Here is a 27312-nt window from a genome sequence, read left to right on the forward strand (position 1 = left end):
GGACCCCCTTAAAAAAATTAAAGTAAAATTAACGATGATAAACAAGTCAATTTATTTAAATCAATGTTTTTTTTCTTTAAATCACTTGATTTAGATCAACGAACCCTGGTCCTTCAATATCTTCAGTCCTTTATAATAAGTGTCATTATCAATGACGGCTTCAGTTCTTGAATTTTATACGAAAATGAAATAATACATGTATCGCCAAAATTGTCTTAAACATTTAGTGACGAATTTATGCGTAGGTAAAGTTATTGTTCAAAAGTTAACAGAAAATTCTTGAAATGTTCTAAAAAGAATGCCGTGATAATGAATGTGATGCGAACAGTGTATTCCAAAGTGCGAAACATTCACGCTTATTTAATTGCTTTAAGTGATTAATTGATGGGGAAAGCATGCTGCATATTTCAGATGATGTATTTCCCAAAACCATTCGGACTCCACGTAATTCGTCATATCACTCATTATCTCCGTAATAGTGCTTTTAACGGCATCCAGTCGGTCTTTCTTTACAATTAACTCCCATGTTTATGCTTGCTTTAATTAAACGTAAGCTATTCCTACCCTTTTCAAAAACCTGCTGCATTCCGGAAAGCGTGCTCGCTACTGCAGCATCAAAACGTAGCATTTTATGTTTTTCTCTTTCATTTAACTTTCCGATGCTCTAAGATGCTGCAGAAATTGTCTGTTAAAACCGGTTGCCAACGAACAATGGGAGATAATGGGAAAATTGAACTGATGCCAGATTTTATAACTCAATCGTGCAAGGCAATAATTTTACCTTCACATTTGGAAATGGTGCCGTAACGGAATGATGCATCGCTGTTGGAATCGCTTTAATTTATCAGGGAACTTGCAACAATAAGCATGTTTAGTAGTTGTAACTCATTTTAATTAGAATGTCAATAGTTTTGAATTGATACGCTGGTTACAAATGTGCGAAGAGCTTCTTTTTTATTTTATTAAATTCTCTTATCAATTATTTCTCCAGAATCCGTTATCCGAATGGAATTTTATGATTGATGTTTATACAAAGTTTTTTTTTTCCCCTCTTTTAGTAGTTTTTGCACTAACAGTGAGATATGCAAGCTATGTTTTAGTTAAACATTGAACAAATCACTTGGGACAATAAGAGCGAACGATTCTTTTCAATTTTTTACCACCATCGATTTCCGTTTTACATTTGATTCTTGCATGAAGAATTTGTTCTACTTTTGTTTAGTACAGACGTTTTTCTACATTTAAAAGTTACACAAATGAAAAAATTACATTTTGTGCTAAAAATTTGATTGTGCTCAGTATAACACAGCGAGATTTCTTTCTTACTTTTTTGTGAAGTATCCGAAAGTGTATAGTGTTATAGAGATGAATCGCCTTACGAATATCTAAAAAATGCATTTTTGTCACCTTCCTTATAGAGTTCTGTTTTTATTTCAGGTATGAGTTAACCATAGGATGCCGCTACTTGCATTTAATCGGCGATGGACACAGTGCTTAGAGTGCTGAGATCCTAAAAGGATCCAGTGGCCGTCATGTCTTCGACCATCTTCACACAACTGGAGGACGGGGACGACGAGCAGGTGCGCCTGTTTTACGGAGACCCAAAGCCAAAGCGTAAACGGAGAACCAGACAGTCAATCCATTTTCGGAAAGATGGCCAGTCATCGAGTTTCGTCAACCTCTTTCACACCATCTTGTTGGCAGCGTGGGCCACCAGCATTTGCCAGGCGCAGATGCACGAACTCGGTGCCGTCGTCGCGTCTTACCGCACCTATAACGATTCCATCAACTTCACACACGTGGTGGTGGACTTCCAGACTGGCCGCGTATACGTGGGGGCCACGAATTGGCTCTACCAGTTCAATGCCAGCCTCGAAGTGGAGGCCAACGTGAGGACTGGTCCCGTGGAAGACAGCATCCAGTGTTTCCCGACGGGCTGCTCGGACCAGCAACTGTCCGCGGTCAACAATGTGAATAAAGTGCTAGTCATTGACCGCGAAGCAGGCATGCTCATAGCGTGTGGTAGTGTACACCAGGGTGCCTGCCGGCGGCATCAGCTGCAGGACATAGGACAGCACGAGAAGTTGATTCCAGTGCCAGTTGCAGCCAACGATGAAAACTCTTCAACGTACGCCTTCATCGGGCCCGCTAGGTACTCGGGGCTCCTGCCATCGCGCGTGCTGTACGTCGCGACCACCAATAGCAGGCTCGGCCCGTACCGGGACGTGGTACCGGCCATCTGCAGCCGAAGTTTAGAGTCTGGGAAACTGTTTACCATCATCGAGCGTTCTTTCTCGTCCATTGCGCGCGTCGATGTCAGCTTCCATTTGCGTGATTACTATCTAGTGAACTACGTGCACGGCTTCGATTCGGGCGAGTACGTCTACTACGCCACCGTGCAGCGGAAGTCGCACCTCAGGGCCCTGGAGGAATGGGGCTACATCACCAGGTTGTCTCGCGTCTGTGTGTCCGACGTGGGCTACGACACCTACACCGAAGTGACGTTGCAGTGCCTCGGCGAAGATGGTACGGATTTCAATTTGCTCCAGGACGCCGCCGTGGTGCGTGCCGGCGGAGATTTAGCCGCCGACTTGAGAGTCGATCCCGGTTCTGACGTCCTGATCGGTGTGTTTGCTTTGAGCCGAGATCATACAACTCGGCCGGCAGCGTATTCTGCAATATGTGCGTTTTCTTTGTCGGAAATCGAGCAGCGATTCACAGAGAATATTCATATGTGTTACAACGGCAGTGTGCTCACTAGAGATATGGATTACATCGCTGGAAGCATCAATCAGTGTCCGGAGCCTGGGGTGAGTTGTTTTTCTTAGCATTATTTTGAAATATGATAAAGTATATTTTTTAACCTGGAGTCGAACAGACAAACTAATTTCTGAAATAAATTTGAACTTATCATTAAAGTTGAGTCATTGTAGGCCATGGTCTAAGTTAGGTGGCATTTTCACTGCCTGAATTTTTTGTTAACTAAGTCTACGAATTCGATTCTAACATGTTGCATTTGTTTCAGGGGGAGTTTCGCGACGTGTACTGACGGGCTTTTTTAGTTTTGGGAGAAAGATTTGACTGACGGACTTTCCCGCGCTGTTAATGTAGCTGTGGTTGACTTAAGTTCGCGCATTTTTGCTAAAGGTCAAGCATACGTAGCTTTAAGCCGTCCCTAGAGGGACTAATAATCAGTAGTTTAGACCACCACAAGTTACTTAATATTCCTCACGATATAAACTTTCTCAAAAAAATAACAAGATTGCGAAATTTGCCGTCTTATGATCATAATAAAGACGTCAATGAAAATTAGCTAAAACGGGTAAAATAAAAAAAAAAATTATTATATAAAAAGAAAAAACCCGACTGCGTCAAAACCAAAAAAACTAAAAAGAAAAAAATATAAGCCAGTAGTTTAGAATTTAATTAAGTATTACTGAATAACTACTCCATTGAAATAGTTTTATAATCGATACACACATAAGACAAATCAATAATTCAAAAGCAGAATAGAAGGATCAACAGTCGGGGCCCATTCCTTTTTAAATCAAGGAACCCCGTGAAATTTGAACGGGCCCCGACTGTTGATCCTTCTATTCTGCTTTTCAATTTATGATTTGTCTTATGTGTGTATATCGATTATGAAACTATTTCAGTGGTGTAGTTACTCAGTAGTACTTAATAAAATTCTAAACTACTGGGCTTATATTTTTTTCTTTTTTGTTACATTTTGGTTTTTACGACCGTTAGGTTTTTTGTTTTTATTTAATAATTATTTTTGAATTCCCTTTCGGGACCTCGCAATTGCGACATAATAAATCCGCCCCTGGCATGTCTTACGGAAGGATTTATGCTTGGGAGCGGGGGGGGGGGGGGCGTTGAGCGAGTGATCGCACACCGTTCACCATGTTTAGTCACGATATCGTTCTCGTGTACTTTTTATAAAAGTGAAAGGACAGCACGTAAGTATATTCCTCTGTAGTTCTTTTTTTTTAACGCAGGAAATGTAATTTAAAAAAAAATAAAAAAAGAAAAAACATATAGATAAAAGAAAGTTATCTTTTGGTGAGGAAGAGAAAAAAGCGCGTATGCGATCGAAAGAAGCTTCGCCACATAGAACAAAATTTTTAATTTTACAAACTTCGTTGTCAAAAGTGGTTAAAAAGAAGGTGTGGTTTCAGAAGACATGACATACCTTAGAAAAATTAACTAAACAAATTCCGTATTAAAGTACCCGAAAAAGAAACTTAGGCTTTTTTAAATATTTTGAACAAAAATATTATTATTTATTTATTTTTATTTATTTATTTATTTATTTTTTGAAAAGTCTCAATTTTATGTTGTATATTTGTATAATATGATTAGACGTCATTTCTGGACTCAGCACTTAAGAAATCGTTCGAATCAAAAACCCCGAAGCCTGAAAAAACACAACCATCGTTAGTAGAGTAACTAACACGAGAAAGGCTTGTGTAAGAGACAAAACTGTGACTTTTTTTTTTTTCAATGCTTTCTATTTTTTTTTTCTATATTAAGTACCTGGCATAACATTCTACCTTGATATAAAATAATGCTTTGCATAAAAAACGAAAAAAAAAAAAAACATTAATCGAATAAAAACACTGTAAAGTTTTTTCTCCAAGTTCCAACATCTCATGAAAAAATCAAAATTATTGTAGCAACTGTTTAATCGTAAGATAACACTAATTATATGTTTTTTAGAGCGTTTTCAGGAAACTAATGGCAGTTGATCAAATATGTTGAACAAAAGCAATTGTTCCAGAAATTCCTGTTTCCTTTTTATGATGACAAATGTCATCATAAAATTTCACTCAGTTCGTTTCTTTGGGAAGCCTCCCAAAAAAGTAGTAAACTGCATCCAAAGCCGACTTTAGTTGTCCTCATTTTATTTCTGCAGTGTATTTTCAAAATTAATGATTTATTTTATCGAAATGCTCTTAAACTCTTATATCGCTCTGCATTTCGATAGGAAAAAATAGAAATAAATATGCAAATGCAAGAAAAAAAAAAAAAAAAAAAGAAACACATACCCCCCCCCCCCCATATGATACAGCGATTAACGAATTTGCTTTGGTCGTGTACATATTTTGCACTAAGTTATTTCGTAATTCTTTACTAAAACGATATTTATCCTTTTAAAAAAAAAATCGACAGGAAAATAAATTACCTTTTTAAGCTGTTATATTTTATCTCGCATTATACCTTAATGCTAGTCAAAACAAGCTCTAACTTTATAAATTGCATTTTGTGAACTATAATATTCTACGCTAAACCTTACCTTAATGCTAGTCAAAACACGTTCCAAATTTTTAAATAGGTAGTAATTTTCAAAAATAGGTAAGTAGTTCTTTCACTTTACCGTTTATGCTTGTGAAAAGTAGTAAATCCGCGTTGATTGAAAAAGATTTAAAGCTATTACTTTAAAGTTGCATCGAAGTTCAAAAGATAAACACCTATTTGCACCAATGGTAAAATTCTCCAACAAATGATAATGGCGGATGAAAGCATGAGATTACTCACCTTGAACCGAGAAATTGCCCCCTTTTCAGATATTCCTAGGAAAGAAAATGTAACAAAAAAAAAAAAAGCAGGTTGTTCTGTTTTAATAAGTAATACTTTACCTCCAATTTCCAGTACATTACTTTCCATCCCTTGCGCATATATCGAGGGGAGAGGGGCGGGGGAGAGCGGCATCCACAGAAACATAAAATTTATCTGCGCCCTCTACCGCTAAGTATTCAAATGAAAAAAAAAAGGCATAAAAAGAGCTTGTTTAATGTAATCTTAAGAAGTGTGGGGTAAAGCTCCTCACTGGGGCTTGATATTATAAAGCGCACACATTGATTTTTTCTTTATGGTTGTGTGTGTGTATGTTTAAAGGTAATCTGCAGAGGAGATGTGTACAACAGCTGTTCCCTCGTTTTGCCTCCTTTGCGATTTTATGCGAGAAGTGCTTGGAATCTGATTTGAAAAACTAATGCGAGGAGTCGAAATTTAGAGCTATTTTGATTTTCTTTTCCCTCTTTTTCTAGCAACCGCAATTTGCGTGGGGCGCGTGCTTTCTTTCGTCTTGCACTTCTGTTTCGTGCAATTGATTTTCCCCTCCCGTTCAGCTTTTTTTTTTTTTTTTTTTCTCTGCCTGAGTGGTAGTTTTTGTTTTCTCCTATTCATACAGTCGTTTTGATTTTTTAGTGTCGAAGATTTTGGAAAAAAGTCTCATTACCAAATGGATTTATGAACGTTTTCAAATGATGTTAAAACTGGTTCAGCAGTGTTTCTTCGAGTTATCTGATCACTTCTCTTTCGGAAAGCTAAGATTTTTTACATTGGTTGCAACCAAACAACCGACCTTTTGTTCTCATATTTGGTAGCAAAGGCTGAGACGAAGTACACCCGGACCCGTTGCTGGAGCTACATCTTAAAATAGATTACGAACCACTAGGACTTGATCGGATGAATTGCTATACTAATCAACAACGTTTATGACTGAGGTTTGGACTCGGGTTCCTGCTCTATCGCCTGTGCCCCTCATTCTGCACGATTCTGTAACATCGAGCGCCTCTGACTAACTTCGCTATCGTTTTCGGCTCGGTCACGTGACAAATTCAATATTTGATTGGTGAATCGGAGGCAATTTCGTTTACGTGACTGGTCGATAATGACAGTGGAGGAAGTTCGTCGTTTGCTAAAATCGCTTAGACAAAATGTAATTGTCCAGTTTTTCTGGAGCACAAAACGCAAACGAGTTTACATCAAAATTTGTATAAATACGTGCGCACTGCAGACTATCCAAAATGCAACACCGTGAAGGAAGCACCCGAGCAGCATGAAATTTGCATCATGCGGTTTAATGTGCAAGTGATCACATTTTAAGCTAATGCTTGTTGTCGGACGAATCACTCTTCTTTCTCGGGGATTAAATTCCAGGGGCTTGCTCAGAAATTTTGGGGCTCGTCTCAAATGACTTTTCCGGCCTCCCTCCACATCGGTTACCCCTACGTCCCTTCATTATTTCCACCCTCATTTAAAAATCTCGGGCCCCTTCAGCCTCGGACCTGGGTCAACAGGTGTCCCTTCTCCCCTCCCACCCTCCTGTGCACTCTTCGATTCCGGAGGCAGCGTGGAGAGAGTCGGCTCAACTGTTGTGTAGTGGTACTTTTCTCCACCTCGCCGTACCTTTTAGCGTACAGCTTTAGGCTGTACGATACGGAGGGCCCTCCGCACATTGAGCTATAACACTAAGAGGAGAGAGAACTTCCCATTCTCCTACACTGAGGCTCACGGTCTGAATTTCGAGCGAGTTTGGCAAAACCAATTGCATTATAAAACATCTTGTTTAATGGCAAAAGACCGCTTCTTTTGCCACAACGATTTGAACGTAGTAAGGATTTGAAAATTGCATGGTAAAAGGCTCTACAGGATAAAACTCGAGTTTAAATGTTAAAAGTGCGATTATTTTGCCATACTCGCTTGGGCAAAAAACGGACCGATTAGTTCGCTCTCCTCTTAGTGTTACAGCTCAATGCCTCCGCATGATTGGGATTGGGGGTAGACAGCGTTCTGCTGCCGTGGTGCGCTGGTCAACTAGCGGCAGCTCAGATTGGATATAACTCCTTATGTGTAACCCTGACACACTGCGAGCTAATATGTACCATATCTCGTTGCTGTGCTGCCGTTTCATGTGTGTAATGGTTCTGGTTCCTACTTCCGCACCCCGTAGTACAAAATTACCTGGTCTCTTACCAGCGATCACTCTATATCAGAGTGATTGTTGCCTGTTATTCTTCCTTGCCCTCAGGGCTCGTTTTAAGAAGGCAATGCACGATCACATGTTGAATGAAATAGTCATTTTCCAACCATATGCATTGTTAGCTTGACTCTCCCGTTCTCTATATCTATCGTCCATCGAACATGTCTGGTCAGTGATCGAAGATTGCCTAACCCGCTATGCCGCACCCGCGGGAACACCAGATGAGTTACGTGTGGAAGCATGAACTGCCATTCCTCAACAACGCATCCAAAACCAAAGCCTCATTTCATTCAGTGCCGCCGGCGTACGGCAGCGATTATTGGCAGACATGCAGGCAGCACTCATTGCTGAATTTTTCGCCTTCTTCACGTCAAAGAAAGCTTTATTTCCAATCAATAATCATGGATACTATGTGTAATCTTTGGAATAAATTTGCCTTCGATACATTTTTTCTACCCTTGGTGTTGCATTTTGAACAGCCAGCTGCGTGCGTGTAGAATGAGTGTATCGAGGGGCGCCCCGAACTTTTTTGGGAGGACGGCAATTGTCAATTTGCCGAATGGAACTTTGAATTTTGTCGAAAAACAATCATTTTGCCAATTGAAACTCCAAATTTTGCCGAATCGTCCGACAAAATTTGCCGAATGATGAGATTTTTGGAAGGCCACAGTGACCTTCCGTGACCTCCTACGGGGCTATCACCTTTCGGGTGTACCTTTCTATTGTGTGTATGCAGTGGCGTACCTAGCATAGGTGACACCCGGGGCGGTAATTTGCTGTGCCCCCCCCCCCCTACAGACCCAAAAAGAGAAAAAAGATTTTAAGTGGGCTAATGTACGAAAAAAAAGTAAGGATCCCCGGGGGTTTAAAGACCAGAAATTTTCCAAACTGGCAGTCTTAAAAATGCATTTAAGCTTCACATTTTCCAAAAACTTACAATTCCGCTTTGAGTGTCATCCCCCCCCCCCGGATAGCACCCAGGACGAATTGCCCCTCCCGCCCCCTCCTACGTAGTGACTCCATTTGTATATCTTTGAGTACCTTTTGAGCGTACCTTTCTACATGATGTGTTCAAAACGTAATTATAATTTCAACAATAAAGTAGGATGTTCATTAAAAAATTTGACGAAAACGTGTAGGTAGAATCTCAACCCGTCATTCTCTCCTCTTTCGATCTCCCTTATCATGCACATGGTCTGTCCGGTGAGTAAAGTCAGTGAGTCGATTACAAGACATTTATTGATCCGACTGTTAAAATACCGGTTAAGATTTTAAACCAGACTCTTCCTGATTAGATATATTGCTTCCAGTGAGATTTGCTTTGTTGTTTTGCTCTTTGTTGATTGCTTTAAAATGAAAGAGTCAGGGTTGACTTCTTCCTGAGAGTAGGGGTGCCCACCTAGGGGGGGGGGGGGGTAGGATTCATGGCGTAGACAGCTCCATTGAAATTTTTAGAGGGGTTGCTTTGAGAGATATTTTATTCAATATTTTTTTTTTGGGGGGGGGGGGCTCTTGCTTTGGGGGAGCGGGGTCTTTACGATCTCTAGGGAGGTGCGCCCTTGCTCTTAGGGAGATGGGTACCCCTGCCGGAGAGCCTTGGTGCAAGTCTCTTTGACTTAGTCAACTCTCTCAAGATGATAAAAGTGATGTTATTACATGTTAGTTTTCAAGTAGGGGACAAGAATAAGATGAGGAAAGTCAGACCAAGACTGTAAGGCGGCAGGGAATAGTTGTCATCTCTAAATATCTGTTATCTATCGTGTAAAAAAATACTAATCTTCTTTATCTTTATTACTAATAATAAAGCTCAAAGTTTGTCGTGATATCTGTCCGGATCTCTATCGGGATATCTCTCTGTGACGCGCATAGCGCCTAAACCGTTCGGCCGATTTTCATAAAATTCGGTACAAAATTAATTTTTAGCATGAGGGTGTGCACCTCGAAGCGATTTTTCGAGAATTTGATTTTGTTCATTTTCTGTTCCAATTTTAAGAACATTTTGCCGAGCAAATTATCATAACATGGACGAATAAATTACCAAATTTTCATGGGCGAGCAAATGAACATAGTTGAAAATAAAGGGCTTGATATCTGTTCAGGAAATGATGGCAGAAAACAAAAAAAATGGGTACTGGATGGAGACGAAAAATGTTATACACAACGAGTTTCAAACATTTGTTGAAGCACTAACAATAATTTGCAATTATGAGTAACTTTGTTAGCATGAATTAAGAGAACAGAAAGGTGTTGAAAATGTATTGTTTGGTTTAAGAAAAATTAGCGCGAAAGTTCCAAAATTTCTTAATATTTTAAATAAATAAATGAATTGTTTCATATTTCTTGACAGTGGCGGATCTTTCATGTTGCAAATGTTGTAATTGCGAGTTTACAAATGTTGAAAATGTGTTGTTTGGCATAAGAAAACTCAGCCCGAAAATTCCAAAATTTCTTATCAATTTAAGTTTTTTAAGTAAATAAATGACTTTATTTATATTTCTTGACAGGGAGGGATTTTTCATGTTGCACATATCGCAATTTCCATGAGCCCTCTATTCCATAGTTGCCCCGTAGAAGATTCAAAAATGCACACGATAAATGTTTTACATAGTTTTATGACAGACAAAGGGCCCCCAAACCTGTAGATCTACAACTGCTTCCTGAGTAATTTTTTTCGGAATCTCCCTGCCCCCATGGATGATGCTATTGTTTTCTCGTATCTGTTGTTCAAAATCGGTCCGGTGTATAGCTTCACCACGCAGAGATAAGGGAAGCAACCTATTAAATGTTCATATTTTGGCTATTGGATATTGTTAATTGACCCTCAAAACTAAAAAGTTCACCATCGCCGAATTTTAAAACACCGTGGTTGATTTTTAATAAATTTTTAAAAATCCACGCGCAAAAGTGATCTCTTCTGAAACGTCACGAGCTACGTCACAGGGCGCGAATGGGCAGCCTTCCGCCGAAGGTCCCTTGTTTTCGCTAGGGACATTTTGTGCGCGCTGATATTTATATTTTTTAGAAATTCAATAGTCCTTTTGAACACACTATGGAGACCGGATTCGTTAAAGCACAATCTAAATAATCTTCCTCATGTAACATCAATGATGATATTCGAATATTTCCGAGAGGATGAGAGGTTTAATGTTCCAGAAACGCGAGGAGTTAAATGCGAGGAGATAAGCCTTTTACGTTTCGTCTTCGAAGTCGAATGCGTGACCTTCGGCTTCCCCCCTATCAGAAGAGCGCATGACGTCACTTCCTACGCCATTTGACGTCACAAGCGCTTTAACTTTAAAAATTAATTTAAAAAAAACTACTTATCGTATCGCAAAATTTTTTTCACCTATGATGTTCATACATGTTACTCTATCATATAAAAATAAAATTGAAAAATCGAAAACTTCCCTATTGAAGCAGAAACGAACCGCCTCGTTTAGTGAAAAGTACGAGATCGCGTTGCAGTAAAACCTTGATTGCTTGCGATTTTTCTGCAAACGTGATCTCGCTGATGCTACCTATTACAAAATGAAGTGATCCGTTTCCGCTCCGAGTTCATCCGCCATCTCTCCGTGGTCAAGCTATGAAACAGTCGGTTGAGGCTCTACTGCATTGCAAACGAAAAAAAACAAAAATTTTAAGAAATGTATATAATGCGATGTATGGCCACATGTGGAAGCGTTGTTTGTTTAGAGACCATTCTTTGCCGACGTGTATAAAAAAGGTTTTGAAGTTTTTAATAACAATTAAAAATGAATAAGAAGCTTTTCGAAGCTTGAGAGTAATTTTTATTTTTGAAGCAGGTAATAGAAATAATTAGAAATAATGATCGTTTTTGAAAACCCAAACATGATACTGAATTTAAATGCATAAAAATAATTAATTTCGTAATATGAAAAGTTATGAGTTTATAGTAAAGAAAAACAAAACAACTGAAATTTCGTGCAGACTTCAAAATTTTACATCAGAAACTTTTTATTTACATCGAAAAACACGTTTTGTGGTGTTTTGTGACACTAATTTAATAACTAAAATTAATACTAAAATTCGCACCTGTTGATTTAAAAAGAAACGTTAAGTGTAAAGACAACTGTTTTATATCATATTTTCAAAAATACACCTGCTTTTTGAAGCTAAAAATTAAGTGTACGCAAACACAATTTTTTATGTCGCAATATTTTTTTGTCATATCGTTCTTATCGAAACATTTTTTTGCAAATTCATTTTTATCAGTATTTGATTGGTAAATTTGATTCACTAACATTATTTTGTCGTCAAAAAATTATCATTTTTCGCTTTTGTGTTTTTCTTCTCCCTCTCTCCAGAAAACGAATGTATTTATATTTATTTATGGCGTAAATGAATTATTTCTGCTGAGAGAGAGAGAGAGAGAATTCCCCCTATTCTATTTTTCCCCGGAGAAAAAAAGCCGTTGGATTTTTTTCCCCTTGTTTCAATCTTCAATTCATAGGTTTTTAAAAATGAATACCATTTTTTCAAACTCATACCCACTCCCTCTCCCCTGCTCATTTGTTTGTTCGTTTGTTTGTGAAAGCCTTCTCATTTGTGTTAGAGATCTTCTGTTTATTTATACAAACATGCTTTAAAAAGAAGTTTTAAAACATTTGTGTAAATATATATATATATATATATATATATATACTCAGGAATGGCAATACAGCAACCGACGATGTGTAGTTCACCATCTTTTTTTTTTTTTTTGGACTGTTCCCCCCCCCCCCCCCCCACCCCATCCCCTGCGTTTTAAAATTATTTTTAATATTAATTCATCATTACTTTTACTGTCCAACCACGGATTGCATGGAATTTTTAAACGTCCAAATGAGACGAATCAATGTGATTAAGGGGGGAAAGTAAAAATTTGGTGCGCGTATTCCGCTTACTTGAATGAGACTCTGCTTCTGCAAAACTGACATCGGAAGAAAAAAAATAGATTCGTCCATTTCCGGCTGTAAAACGGATGTTTCTCTTTCCATACAATCCGTGGTCAGACAGTATTTGTAAAGCACGAGCGCATTTTACTTTCCAAAGGAAGCAAAACGTATTTCATATTTCAAAACTAACTTATATTTATGCTTATTAAATTCCTATATTTTAAATTAATTTATATACTTGCTATTTAGTTGGTACACACACAATTCATTGATATTTACTCGAAAACTTTTAAAACTTTAATTTAAAACTTTTAATAATTTTTAATTAACTTTAAAACTTTTAATTTTTAAATCTTTTAACAATTTAAGTTTCTTATTTTAATTAATTAAATAATTTTAGTCTTTATGATATTCATTTGCATCAGATTTTTTCTGTTAACATGTTGCAGAATTTCCAGCTTCAGTTACGCAATTATCTCAGTAGCATACAAAGTTAATCATTGACTTCCGTTTATATTTATAAAATTATGTCATTTCCCCGTAAACGTTTCTCTAAGCGTATTTCATGCACTAAAAATCGGAAATACGCCTCAAAAATTTAGTCAAGTATGTTTTCACGCCTTGTATTTTTAGTTAAAATTTAGCCTCGTGGAAAAAGGAGAAAAAGCTTTTGGAATTTAAAAAATATTACATTTTAATGTTTTGTTATTTATTTATTATTTATTATTTATTTGTTATTATTATTATTATTATTATTATTATTATTATTATTATTATTATTATTATTATTATTATGGAATACAGATCATCAAAATGATACACATTTCTGCCGTTTTCCATTTCATTCGGGGTAAGTTAGGTTTTTACGGAATTGATCAATTTATAATCCCTCGTGGTTCTCGTGTATCCTACTCCTCTATACAGTGTCAAGGATAACTTTCCCGCCTCTAAAATAACTTAATAAATAAATAGATTTTTGAAAAAATCAAGCCAAATCTGTGGGTTCTTTTAAATTTTATTAATGTTATTCTGAATGAAGCTGATAATTGCAGCAGTAACACCGCCTTTTACAACATCATCAATGTTAAATCGAAAAACTCCTTCTTATAATGGGTTTGTTTTCTTCAGTCAAAAGTAGTACTTTTTGTCACTGAATTGATAGAATAAGCAAAAAAAAAAAAAAAAAGAATACCATGTACCGAGAAGATACTTTCATTTTCCTAACAGTTATTTTTTAATTAATTTTTTTAAATGTCCAATTTTTTTCAAATAAGGCGAGGTCTTGATGACGTCACAAATGATGCTCTTTGGCGCATCTTTCTGCTGCGTTTCCACGTTATGATAATCAAGAAGAGAATTAAAATTGCGCTCTACACTTGCTATCAACCATAGCGTTGCCAATACACGTGAGATAAGATGCGAATTAAATATTTTGCTCTGTGAATGGCAACACTGAATGGCATTTCATCATTTGTGATGTCATCGACTGAAGCGTAAACAATGAAAGCGCACCGATTTAAGTATTTTTTTTTAATTTTAAACTTAAACAAATTATTTTTAAAAAAATGGTTGGATCCTATGTTTTTAAGCATGCTCTTTCAGAAAAAAATACTTTTAAAATTTTGGAAACGACCCCATCAATGCATACATACCACTTGTCAAATTAATTTTACACATCAGGAAATACTACTTTCATAATTTTTAATCAACTTACTTTCAATTACATTTTATGTTGCGGATCGTGTAAAAGATGTACAACCTTTAAAAAAGGTAGACCTCCTCCTTTCCCTCCTCAAAAAAGAAAGGAAAAAGAGAAAAGAAAGAAAAGTTGAGTACCGTGTACCGCTGGTTTAGGTTATCGTTTCTCAACCTTTTACTGCTATGATCTAGGGCCGCCAAGAGCCAAGGTGAACTTGTCAGTTTGGTCACCCTGCTCCCCTCCCTTCATCTTCTACAGCTCCGATTGCGAGGCCCCCTGCCCCCCGCCCTCAGCCCCTACTGACCCTTACTTTTCGAATGGTCTTTCGTCGGCTCAGCTATGAAAGCATCCTGCTACCATTTTGCCTTCTTGTACAGTAGCACTAAATGGGGAAAAAAAAAAAAAACATACCACTCTCGATAATAATTATTAAAGATTAATCTTTTTTGTAATGTTATTTTTTATTTGGTAATGCAGTTTTTCGCACTCGATAGCAGTTGAAAATGTTTTCTTCAACAAAAAGATGTTTTATGTGCGGATTTTACTCTTTGGACTAATTCACCCCCCCCCCCCCTCTAGACCTGGACGTGACCCCACGTTGAGAAACGATGAACGATGCTTTATACTTGAGATAAAGTATCGAAGCTTGAATCGATTGAAGTTGATTGTCCTTTGATTTTTTCGCCTTTTGGGCTTCTTCTGCCATCTAGTGGTAAAACGGCTAGTTACACATTTTGGTGTTCTGAAATTTGAAATTACAAAAATACTTTTTCAATGTTTTTACAATACTTTATTAGTTTGCTGTTTGATCCAGGGATTCTCTTGAATTTGAACACTTACACCTGGAAAATTTATTTTCTAGCATTAAAAAGAAAAAGATAAATATTTCTAAGTATGAATGTCTTTGGTGAATTATATTTACGCAGTGATGTTCACTTTTCACTCGAAATTTTCACGTGTATTATTAATTTCCGAAAATTCATGTCTTAAAGTTAAATTATCTTCTTTTGAAAGTAGAGTATTTTCAGTTTAAAAAAACGAACCCCCCAAAAAAAATCAGAAAATTTGCTCTTACTCATGAAAACATAAAAAGGTTTTTTTTTTGGAAATAAATCAGCATTGAACACGTATTTCACCGAAAAATTGAATTCCGTGTTTGAGATTGGTATCTTTTTCATCCTGTATATATGCTTAAATTGGTTTGAAAGTTGGAAGTTACTTCAACTTGTGACACCTCAAAATAAATACATATTTTTAGAAATATTTACTTGAATTTTTATTTGAAGTTGAAACATATAAGGGGAGTTGGGGCAGATTGATCCATTGTTATACTCTTCATTTTTTATCTCATCAAATAATCAAATGAGCAGTTAGATCTTCTACCCATGAGTTTCATCAAATATTTCGGATCATCCCAATTTTTTTTTGAAAATGTTCGATCCATTAATTTCTTTTTAAAGATTATTTTTTTCACAGAACTTTGTAAAGTTGGCCAACGTGCCCCATGGTCGGGATACGTTGGACCGCATTACGCAAATAATTTCTGTTACAATTTTAATGCTAATTGTTATCCAATTTTTGTAACTTATTTTCTTTTCTTTCTTTCTTTCTTTCTTCCTTCTTCTTTTTTTTTCTCAACTTTACTGCTACTATTCCTAGAATATGTATATTTATTTGTTTTTTTCTAATTCTTCTAAAAGTTTTCGTTTTTGTTGTCTTTAAACAGCAGACCAACGCACCTTAGACTGAAGAAATGCTGTCATAATTTTTTTTTTAATAATCCAAAATAAAGAAACTGCAAATAATTGTGAACGAAAGGAATTTATTTTAGGAAGTGCATTTAATTTATTATTCCAATCTTGATGAAAACCGTTTAAAATATGAAGTTGCAGACTTTTGAAAGTTACTCAGCAGTTCTGAAATAACATTTTTTGAAATTGAATTTGTTCAGTAGTATAACTGTACCATGCGGTTTAAACTTAGGACTTGTGGGACCATAAAGTACTTGATTTCGGTCATTAATTGAAATAAAAAAATACCAATTAAAGTAATTGACACCGGCCCAGCTTGCCCTTTGGTCCAATGAGCCCCAAATCCCCATATTTATGTTTTTATTTTCTTCAACTTGGTACTTCCTTATTTTTGGGATACTAAATTAAAAAAAAAAAATCACATATAATTGTTAGTGTTTAATTTATTTTCAAAACATATATTTTTAGAAGCACTTTAAATGGGTTTTATATTTTATTGTTATCATTATTATAAAAGGTAATACAAAGATGAATAGATGCATCTTGAAAAAGAACTGGGAAAGGAATAGAAAATAATATAAAATAAATTAATGTCTCGTAAGAATATATTTTCTGCTGGAAGCAACTGAGAAGAACGGTAGGTGGTTATAAAAAACCTAAGTCTAAAGATATGAATGAGATAAAACTAAATTACATAATATGTTTACTGAGGAGGAGTGGGGGCATGCACCTTTTGCTTATATAAATGTGCTATTATTTGCACTTGATTTCGTAAAATTCTTAAAGTAATTTTCTTAGAAAATTTTATTACTTTTATTTTTTTGTTACTAAAGTTAAAAACTACACTACTCATAAGATATTAGTAAAAGTTATCATAAATGATCATTGGGGGGGGGGGATTTCGAAGACTTAAATCTGATAAAGTTCTTGTTTTCTAACTATCATCCATTTATACATGTCATTAATTCTCTTTCTTGTAAAACTTTTCTTTTCCCTTTTACATTTACCAAATTTGGTTGCGGTGATTTTTGCTTATTAGCTATGAAATTTTAATTAAAAATTGTTAGATTGATGCATTAACTGTTAGGGTTTGCGTGTATCATAATATTTTTAAAACCAAGATAAGCATTTTATTGAACAAGGAGCTATTTAAATTATATACTTATCTCTCTTTCTGCAATAATAAAATGAGAAGTGAAATTCTTGTACTCTCGGAGATCTGAGTGAAAGATGCCCAATTCTTGCACACTGTAAGAAATATTTAGGGAAGCTACAAATAAAAAGTGTAATACGAGTAATGTATGCTTTTGCTTGTTTTTTCGTTTATAAAACTTCATTTTTCACCAAGTCTTGTTGTTATACTTTTTGTCTAGTAGTTATAAAAATTTTAATGATTTTAAAACGCAAATAGTAATTTATATTTATCAATAAGCTATTAAAAGTATGTCTTAAATCTTGGGTGTCTGTATTGCTAAAATTTGTCATTCTTGTAAAAAGATAAAAGTTACTGCAGTTGATTTTATTTTAATAAATGCTCCACCGAAAAATGTTAAGATTGTGTCAAAAGTTCAAAAATATTTTTTAGAATATTTTTTATGTTCTGTATTCACATAAAATAGCAGCTCTTTTACTGTTCCACTAGTACCGTCACTCATTAATAAATACAACAGATCCTCGATTATCCAAAACTCTTTTGACCGAAGTCGGTTTACCGAATTTTAATTTATTTCATCACTTCAAGGTCACCAAAGAAAACCAATTTTTCTACCTCGAGCACAAATTACTCTTGCATTTCAAAACTTATGTTTTTTTTCTTTTTTTTCCCCTCTCAAATGCAAGAGTAAATTTTTGAAACACTTCATAAATAATTCTAGCCATCAGAAAAAAAAGAAGCAATAAATTAAAAATAATACCATTAAATTCTCAGATAATCGATGGGAAAAGTAAAATATTGTTTTATTTGCCTATTCATTTTTTGACTTCGTATTACGTGTGAAGTTAAGAACAAAAACACAGTAAATGATGTTTTCGATCTTCAACTTCAAATGTTCTGTAACTTCAACAGTAAGTTTACTTGTAATTGTATATATATAATTAAATAAATATCATACGTTGTTCGTAGTATATAGTTATTTTGCAAATGTGAACATGTTTAAAGCCAGAGTTGAGTTTCCGTTGTCTCCTGACACTGACAGCCATTTTTACTATATCTTTAATTCAACATTTTTAATTTACCGAAGGAGGTCCAGTCTCAATTATAGATAATCGAGGTTCTGCTGCACAACTTTTCGTGATAGTTTATCTATCAGGCGAATGTTTTATGTTATTAAAATTGCATTCAGTGTTACGGAAATTATTACATCGAATGTTATAACAACTAAGCACTAACTGTAATTTCAAAACTCATTATTTTACAAACTTAATGGCAAAAATTATCGTCATAAAAAGGCGAATTAGAAGTTTTATCACTCCAAAATGGATAGACTTTTGATTTCAGTTTTAATTTCTGAGTCATTGGTTCTCAAGCTGTAGCAAACGTACCACTCCTCTTGACTTTTATATTGAAGGATAAGTACTTCAATGTTTTATATGAAGAGGTAGGGTTGTTAAATGTTCTATTTTCACTCCCAGTTAAATGTACTACGTTGCTTTTAGACAGGGGCGGCATTTCAGCCTTTAATTTGGGGGGTCGAGTTTCTTAAATATGTATTATCACAGTGCGGTAACAAACACACATTAGCTAACAGGAAGTGGTCATAAAATCGGTTTAATATGAATAAAAATTAGTGCTTAGAAGCAATTAAAATGTTGATTCATTTTCTAATAAGTTATCATACAAAACATCTCGATTCTGAAGTTTTTATACCTTTTGGAAAAGTTTTAATGCATGTTTTTTAGAATTCAGAAGAGCAGGGAATCGTCTTACTATCAGTGCCCAGTGTCGTGCTGTTTTGCCAGTACAGCTAAATAGAAAAGGTTTTTTCTTTCTTTTTTTTTTTCTTTTGCCCATTGTGCTTCGAAAATATTTCTCTAACCTAACAAAAAATTTTCTCTACCAGCTGAGCTGATTGGAATAGTTAAAAAATAATTGAAGTAACAAAGTTATGTATGAAAACACTTTTTATGTCTTGCTCTTCAAAATCACACAGGCAACTTCAAAAATTGCGAGGAGCTTAATTTTTCATCATTGAATAATCTAGTCTCGTCGGTTCTCTCAGCTTCAATGAGATGGGCTGAAGAGTCCACAACAAGGACGGAACTGCAGTCTCTGGATGTGATAACCGGTCTGTCGGTATATTGCCTGTAATTTTTCTTGCCTAGTGCTAAAAATTTCACTCATAATTGAAACATTTTATTTTTTGTTTTCAAAAAATCCAATCCAGATAATATAGAGCCAACCATGCAGAAAAATAATTATCATCAAATCTTGTGTTAATTTTATTCGAAAAACAATCTATTACTTCATACAAAATATTAAAAAATCAGTGTTTGACTTCACATCATCATGTGGATTTTTCTTTTTTTTAGCGCCTTTTTTAAATTGGCTCGGAGGAAGAATTTTTTTTGAAAACGTTTCACCATTGATTGAAATATGCATCTATGTAAAATCTATTTTCAATTTCAATTGCAGATTGAACTATGGTAGTATGAACGCACAGATCAATTGTAGATTGAACTGTGGCTTGAATAGTCCGAAAATTAAGTGTGGCGGATTGAAGATGTTTTGATAGAGTAAAGCATTTTTAAAACACTTTCCGCAATAGAAATAAATTGAATAAAAATTCAAACGAAGTCATACATGCTGAAGGGCATGAGCTTTTTCACCATTGAAAGAATCGTTTTGCAATAATTCTCACAGTCGTCAAATCACTGCTTTGAAGTTATAGAGAAAGGTTTTTATGGTTTTAACTCTTGAAGACCATCTTGTGTCACTTCGAGATTGCATAACTATAGAGCCCCATAAAGGATATTTTGTCTTAATAAGCACATGCATTTTTAAGAAGTTTCTATGAAAGCAGATAATGCATTGAGCAGCTGAAACGTGTTTCTAGCAAAAAAAAAAAAAAAAGAAAAAAAAAGCGATGAACACTCATTAAATAAATATACACTTAAAAAATGAGCGTAAAAGTGAATGTAAAATATCAAGGAATTTTCTTGAGAAAACCATGCAGCCACTTTGCACGAGCCTCTCATATTGGACATACCATCGTTACACTGGGCACACAAGTATGAAATATTAAGCCGTGAAAAGGCCGAAAAATATTTCGTGAATTTCTAAGTCATCATCCAAATAACGAAAAACAGTTTTTCTTGTCTGGGAATGTGTCGAGTTTCAACAAATAGTTACTGAGAACCAGCAAGATTTTTTTAATGAACATTGATTTCCGACTTACATAAATTGAACTCACCCATTTTCTATCATTCTGCTTAAAAAATTTGGGGGTGCGACCGCCCCCTCTTGCCCCTCCCTATTTGCCGCCCCTGCTTTTAGACCTACTAATGATTTCTAGTTGCCACCTTTGTCTCAATAACAAAACACCATCCAGAGAAAGAGAGCGTGGACGTCAATGCCCCAGAAGCCTTGGTCCAAAGCAGTGATTACTAATGCAAGTATAAAACATGCATAAATGGTGTTATGACCCCCCCTTCCTGAAAAAAAAAATCCGGTTGCACTACTGACTGATAAAGCGTGGCTACGGAGAGATGGCGGATGACCTTGAAGCGAAAACATCATTTGTATCATTTGTAATAGAGTTATTATTTTGTTATATAAGGGATCAGCGAGAAACAGCGAGTCCAACAGCATTTAGATGTACATGCTGTATAAATAAAAAGCGAGTTAGCGCAATAATGTATTTTTGTAGTCCTAGTACAACATGCTAGGTATGTACTATGTACATAATATTATACCTATTTTTTTCGAATGTAGTTTTATATTTCATTCTCTTGAATTAAAAATACTACTTTTACTGTGTGCAGTAGTTTATTTTCCCTCCCCCCTCCCCCGAAATTTTCGAATTTTACATGCAAAAAAAAAAGCCGTCTAAATTTTTTTTTTTCGAATTTCAACTCGGAAAAATTTCAGGATGTCCCAGAACACGACCCCCCCCCCTCCTCCCTGTCTCCAATATCACAAAAACATTGTCTAGACTTCCGCTTTTATGGTTTCAATTCCGGAATTTTTTTTTTTTTTCCGGAAGTAATCCCGAACCCCCTCATTGCATCATCAAAGATAATTTGAAACTGCGCTTCTGGAATTTCAGTTTCGGAAAATGACCGAAGAAGGGCCTCCAAACCTCTCTTCCCACTAACCAAGGCCGTACCCGGGGGGGGGGGAAGTATTTCAAAGTTTTTCATGCTGTTAAAAAACCGTCCAAAATTTCGTTTTTCGGACTTCAATTCGGAAAAATTCAGGGCGTTCCCGAAGCTTCCCACCCTCCTCCGCTTTTCTCCCAATATCGGCAAAGATCGATTGTCAAAACTTTCCTTTTAAGGGACTTTAATTCAGATAAATTGTTTGGGGAGCGCCTCCCGAACAAGCCTTTGACATTATCAAAGATAATCTAAATCCGCATTTCTGGACTTTCAATTTCTAAAAATTACCGAAGGAAGGGCCTTCAAACCTTTCCTTATGGTGACATTAACGAAGATCTTCTAAAAATCCTACGTTTTAAAAGCTAACTTCAAAAATTTGACCGGATAATTGTCTCTTCGCCCTCCTTCCTCTTCTCTCTCTCGCTCACAACATTAACGATTGTCTTAAGTTCGCTTTTCGTTCTCAGAATCCCTCCTCCCCCTAACATCACTAAAGATCATCTAAAACTGCTATTTTGCAAGTACAATTTCGAAAAAATCTGGGGGAGAGCCCCCGAGCCCCCCTCTTTCTATAGCACAATAGGGGATAATCAACCATTGCATTTTAAAAGATTAAATTTAAAAAAAAAAAAGACCAGCCCTGAACCCCTCTCTCCAACCCTGTCCCCTTTTTTTACCGTACTAAAACTTGTCTAAAATACATTTTTTGAACTACAAATAAGAAAAATATCATTGACGGGCTTCTGAATCTGTCTTCCCCTTAACATCACCAAAGGTCATCTAAAACTGCGTTTTTAGAGCTACAATTTCAAAAAAATTTCGTGGGCGAGCTCCCGAACCCCCTTTTCTTTTCATAATTACAGACATAACAATATCGTTTTCATAATCGCAGTTTTGAAAGATAGACGGAGGAGCACTGTTCAAAATCCCCCCCCCCCTGGACCAACAAAACTTGTACACAATTGAATTTTGTTTAAATGGTATTAAAATAATAAATCTAAATTATCTGAGAAAACATGTGCTTACATTTTGGTTAAAAAACTATTTCTTGGCAATTCTGTAAAATTACCATTCAAAGGAAAAAACTGTAAAAACAACCAATAATACCGTCTGCCCCCTCCCCTTTCTTCTTCCTGAACATTTTTCCTTTTTGTCCCCCCTCCTCCCCCATTGCTATATTATGTCTACCAGTGTGCAACATGCTTCAAAAATCATAGCAACAGGTGGCTCAAAATGCTTTTTTTTATGGATAAACGTTCTTTTCATTATAGACCCCCCCCCCCTCGTGAAACAAAATCCTGCCTACGACCTTCACTTGGCTCCATCTATACGTTACTCTGTTGAACCCGTTACTTTGTTGAACCCGTTCTTTCATTAATTCCTATGACCTGAAACCCATATTAATCAGTTATTAATGAGGTTCTATTAGATTATTGCCATCTTAAATAGTGAGGGAAATATGTAGTTAGTAATTATGTGGTTGCTTTTTCAGAAAGCTGGAAACATCCTGAATTTCTGCAACGAAACTGTAAAGCTGAATGGATCTGTGCCAATATCTTCAATGGCTGCTTTAACTTTCTCCAATACAACGTTAACGGGTGTTGCGATGGCCACGACCGGTCAACACACTGTTGCCTTTGTAGGGACTGGTGAAGGGACATTGAAAAAGGTAATGCATTATACCATATTAGAAATGTGATTTTTTTCATAAAATTTAATTAACGCTCTAGACAGGGGTGCCCACGGGGGGGGGGATTTAAATTTTTTTTGTTATTTATCTATTTAAATTTATTTATCGATTTATTTTTAAGTCAAATTATTTTTTATTTTATTTCATTTTGTTTATATTTTATTTCATTTATTTATTTAGTTGGCGTGTGTGTTATTGGTGTAGCACAGAACTTTTCTAATAGAATATTAATAACAATTAAAAATAAATAAATAAAAAAAATTAAAAAAAATAAATTAAAAAAATATTTTTAAAAAATAAATAAGCAAAAACTATTTTTTTAAATAAATTAATAAAAAATATTTTTAAAAATAAATAAAATAAAAAATAGAGCTAAAAATAAAAAGAGAAAGAGGGTTGAGAAAAATTGGGGGGGGGGGATGAGCACCCCTGGCTCTAGAGAATCTATAATCTGTGATATAGAATCTGAAACTTTGATTCTCATTTCCATTTTATTTCCTGTTTAACTGACGTATCAATTGTTTTGAACAAGTATGAATACAGTGTGTGTAATGTAGTTATTCAATCCAGTCCACTTGTTATAGTAAGCGTAGTGTATTTCTTGTGCAAGCAAACATAGCTCATAATAGATCAATGCGGTTGTACTTAAGAAGAATGAAAGCCACGTATTGGACAGTTTGACAGTTGAAAAGAAAACAAATGTTTAATTCATGTATCAAATAACTCGGATGTTGGGTAACTTCGCAAAATGGTAATTAAAACACAAGAGTGCACATCATTAAAACATTCTTCAAATTTTATCAATAATTTCAAACCTTATGTATGTAGTCAATGCACTGTTTTTTATATTGAAAATCAAAATCCACCTTATGTTAAATGTGTGATAACCAACGAAGAAGGTTGTTTTCCTTGCGTCGACACTATGCTGGCAGAAAAACAACTTGTACAGATTTTAAAAATCTGAGAATTAACGTACTAAGGTTGGCGAGAAAAAATTTGTTGTAAAAATGACACTGGCAATATTTGGCGAGAAACCCTTAATAAATCTAGAAGAACCTTCTTAGCCCAAGATGTATAGTGTTCTTCGGAATTTTCTAAGATACTTTATTCTCTGGTATATTAAGGTGCAAGAGTTTTAATCCTTATTGTAAATGTTTTTTAGTACTGTAATTCTTACATTATTGAAGTATTTTAACAATGTGTTAAAACACTTGAATTTTTATAATTATCCGTTCACAGAGTTTTCTCAACCATTGTTTATATTTTTACAGTTGCTTTTAAGCAGAAGTACAGAAGCTGAAGAGTTTGAGGAAGTAGTTGTAGATTCTGGAAATCCAATTTTAGGTGATATAAATTTAGATCCCAGTCAACAATATATTTATGCTGCCTCCCCCTATAAGGTAAGTGTTGATTTATTATTTAGTGCCTTTAAATACGTTGCTGCACTTGTTGCAGTACTAATTTATATATACAGTAGATTAGTTTCTGCATGCACCTTTCAAAATTTCATAATTTGATTTTAAAAATGTACAAAAAGAGCTTTTATTTTATTATTATTTTTCATCTTTTGATATTTAACTTAGCAATTAATAATAAAGAATTAATGAGAAGAATAGGCTCTTAAATTGTGAAACATTCTTTTATAAAATATAAGGTATCAGAAGAAATTATAATCAATAATTATGTATGCATTTTTTTTAATGCATATCTGCTGTCACTTCTTGTTAGACAGACTGAAATTGTATGTTTATCTAGGTTTTTTAAAAAAAATTATTAATTTTCGTTTTTTTAAAGAATTTCAATGCTCAATACATAAGTAAATGCCTCTCTGCATAAAAAGAGATAATGCTGTAGCTAAGCTGTTATATTTTTTTACAAATTTTTTATTATATCATATATTGTGAAAAATTTTAATTTATTATTTTTTTTAATGTATATTTTCATCATCCAAAATTTTTCATCTTGAAGCCAAGTTTTCTAATTTTGACTTTTGAGAAATTAATTAGTAGTTATTGATTTATTTTTTAACGTACAGTTGGCTCTCTTTTTAACGACTTTCAAGGGACCACAAAAAATCGTCCTTAAATGGAATGCTTTTAACATAATAGTGGACCATCTGTTACCGTGAAAAGCCGTTGTTAAATAGAGAAAATCGTTAAATAGAGCATCGTTAAACAGAGAGCCAACTGTACTTTGTTTAAGAATATCAGGATGCATTAAGTTTGAGAGTAATAATAAATTAATTTTTAATTTAACTAAGACTGGATTTGTAGTTTAATTTTCTAGTGGGATTATTTATTTTTAGATGCATAAACATTTTATAGTTTTACCTGATATCGCTAAATATTATTACAGCTTTTGGTGTGTGCATGCATGCACACTCGTGTGTGTGCACCCTCGTGCTTGTGTGAGTTGATTTTTTTTTTTTTTAACTTATTTTTCCTCATACTTTTCCCCTTAAGGTATGATACTGCAGTGAAGAAGTTTTGTGATCTGAAATCCACTTTTTTATGAAATATTTTGAATTACATCCGATTCTTACATCACTACCCTCTTGCTATTTTTACTTCCTTTTACAAAAAAGGAAGCATTGTATTCGCGAAAAAAATTTCACTCAAAATTCGGCCTTCATATCCGTTTTGACATTCCCCGAGTTAATTACAACGACTTTTCTCATGACGTCTGTATGTATGTACGTATGTATGTATGCATGTGCGTATGTATGTCGCATAACTCAAGAACGGTATGTCCTAGAAAGTTGAAATTTGGTACGTAGACTCCTAGTGGGGTCTAGTTGTGCGCCTCCCCTTTTGGTTGCTTTCGGGCGTTTTTAAGGGGGTCTATTGCCCCTTTTTGGGGGGAAATCATTGTTAATTTCGATGTATACTCAAGTGGTGTTATAATTTGGCGGACACTTGGCTATATATGGCCAGTCTTTTGGTCGCTTCTTTTTTTTTTTTAAATCTGGTTTCAATTTGGCCACTGTTGGTGATATTTAGAGAGTAAACTATTGAATTACATTAAAATTGTTAATGGGAAAATGACATTAAAATTGAAGTAAAAGGAAGTCATGTGATGCACACATCAGTTCGTTTTATGTCATATTCTTGCATTTTTCTCTAGTAGAATTATTTTATTGTACCCAATAAACTCTTTTTTTTTTAGATTAGTAAAATTCGTATTGAAGCTTGCCAACAATACAGTACCTGTGATAAATGTCTTCAAGCCAGAAATCCATATTGTGGATGGTGTTCTTTAGAACGAAGGTAATTAACTGTGCCCTACCTTCCCTTTTATAAAATGATAATTATGTGTGTGTTTGTTGTCACTCATTTTATTTAAAAATTATTTTGTACTAATGAAAAAAATAAATAATAATACACTGCACTCTTAAACAGACAAAGAAAGAAATGTCCAAAATTTGGCTTTTCGGACTTCAATTGGGAAAAATTCAGGTCGTATTTTCCCCAATATCGGCAAAGATCGTCAAAACTTTCCTTTTAAGGGGCTTTAATTCAGATAAATTGTTTGGGGAGTGCTTCCTGAACCAACTTTTGACATTATCAAAGATAATCTAAATCTGCACTTCTGGAATTTCAATTTCGAAAAATTTAACAGGAGCACATGTTTTTTTATGTTTTGAATTTGATAAGTGTTCTTAGCAAAAATTGGGTTTCTTGATATAAGTATTAAATTATATTTCAAAATTCACACACACACATCGCTAATTTGGTACATATTAACAATCTACTGCTGTTATAAATAAATAGAAAGTCATTTATTTGAACTTTAACTAAATTATAACTAAACTAAACTATCAGTCTCAATTCCTTTTTTTAAACATAATCCTTACAAACTTATCTGTCACAGATTAAAGCTACTGTGAACTTTAAGTAAATAAAGATTGTGGGGGGGGGGCGGATACACACAAAAACAAATGTTGGTATTAAAGAAATAGATAAATTTCCTGAAAGCAAATTGCTACAAGAGTTGGAAACATCATTTGTAGTGCAGACTACCAACAAGATAAAAAAGCGCACCCCCTACGCACACCAAAAAAGAAAAGCTAAAAGCCTCTCTTAAAGTTTTGTGGCTGTTTAAATGTATCCTTTCTTCTAAGTATTTGCAATAATTATTGCTTTCATGCAAAAATTTATTTGGATTGTTGTGCTTGCTTTTGCTTCGTAATT

The 27312-nt window shown here is 34.9% G+C and overlaps 1 protein-coding gene across 1 annotated transcript in view; it reads left to right on the forward strand.

Moving 5' to 3' along the window:
- Positions 1-1532: 1532 nt before the first annotated feature.
- LOC129220045 (plexin-B-like) overlaps positions 1533-27312 on the forward strand; it is a 66542-nt gene continuing 40762 nt past the window's right edge. The window contains exons 1-4 of the mRNA XM_054854385.1: positions 1533-2810; positions 22925-23101; positions 24394-24522; positions 26288-26388. Of these exons, the coding sequence (XP_054710360.1) occupies positions 1533-2810; positions 22925-23101; positions 24394-24522; positions 26288-26388 (1685 nt within the window). The remainder of the gene's footprint in view (positions 2811-22924; positions 23102-24393; positions 24523-26287; positions 26389-27312) is intronic.

Source organism: Uloborus diversus, chromosome 4, assembly GCF_026930045.1.
Source record: "Uloborus diversus isolate 005 chromosome 4, Udiv.v.3.1, whole genome shotgun sequence".
NCBI lineage: Eukaryota > Metazoa > Arthropoda > Arachnida > Araneae > Uloboridae > Uloborus > Uloborus diversus.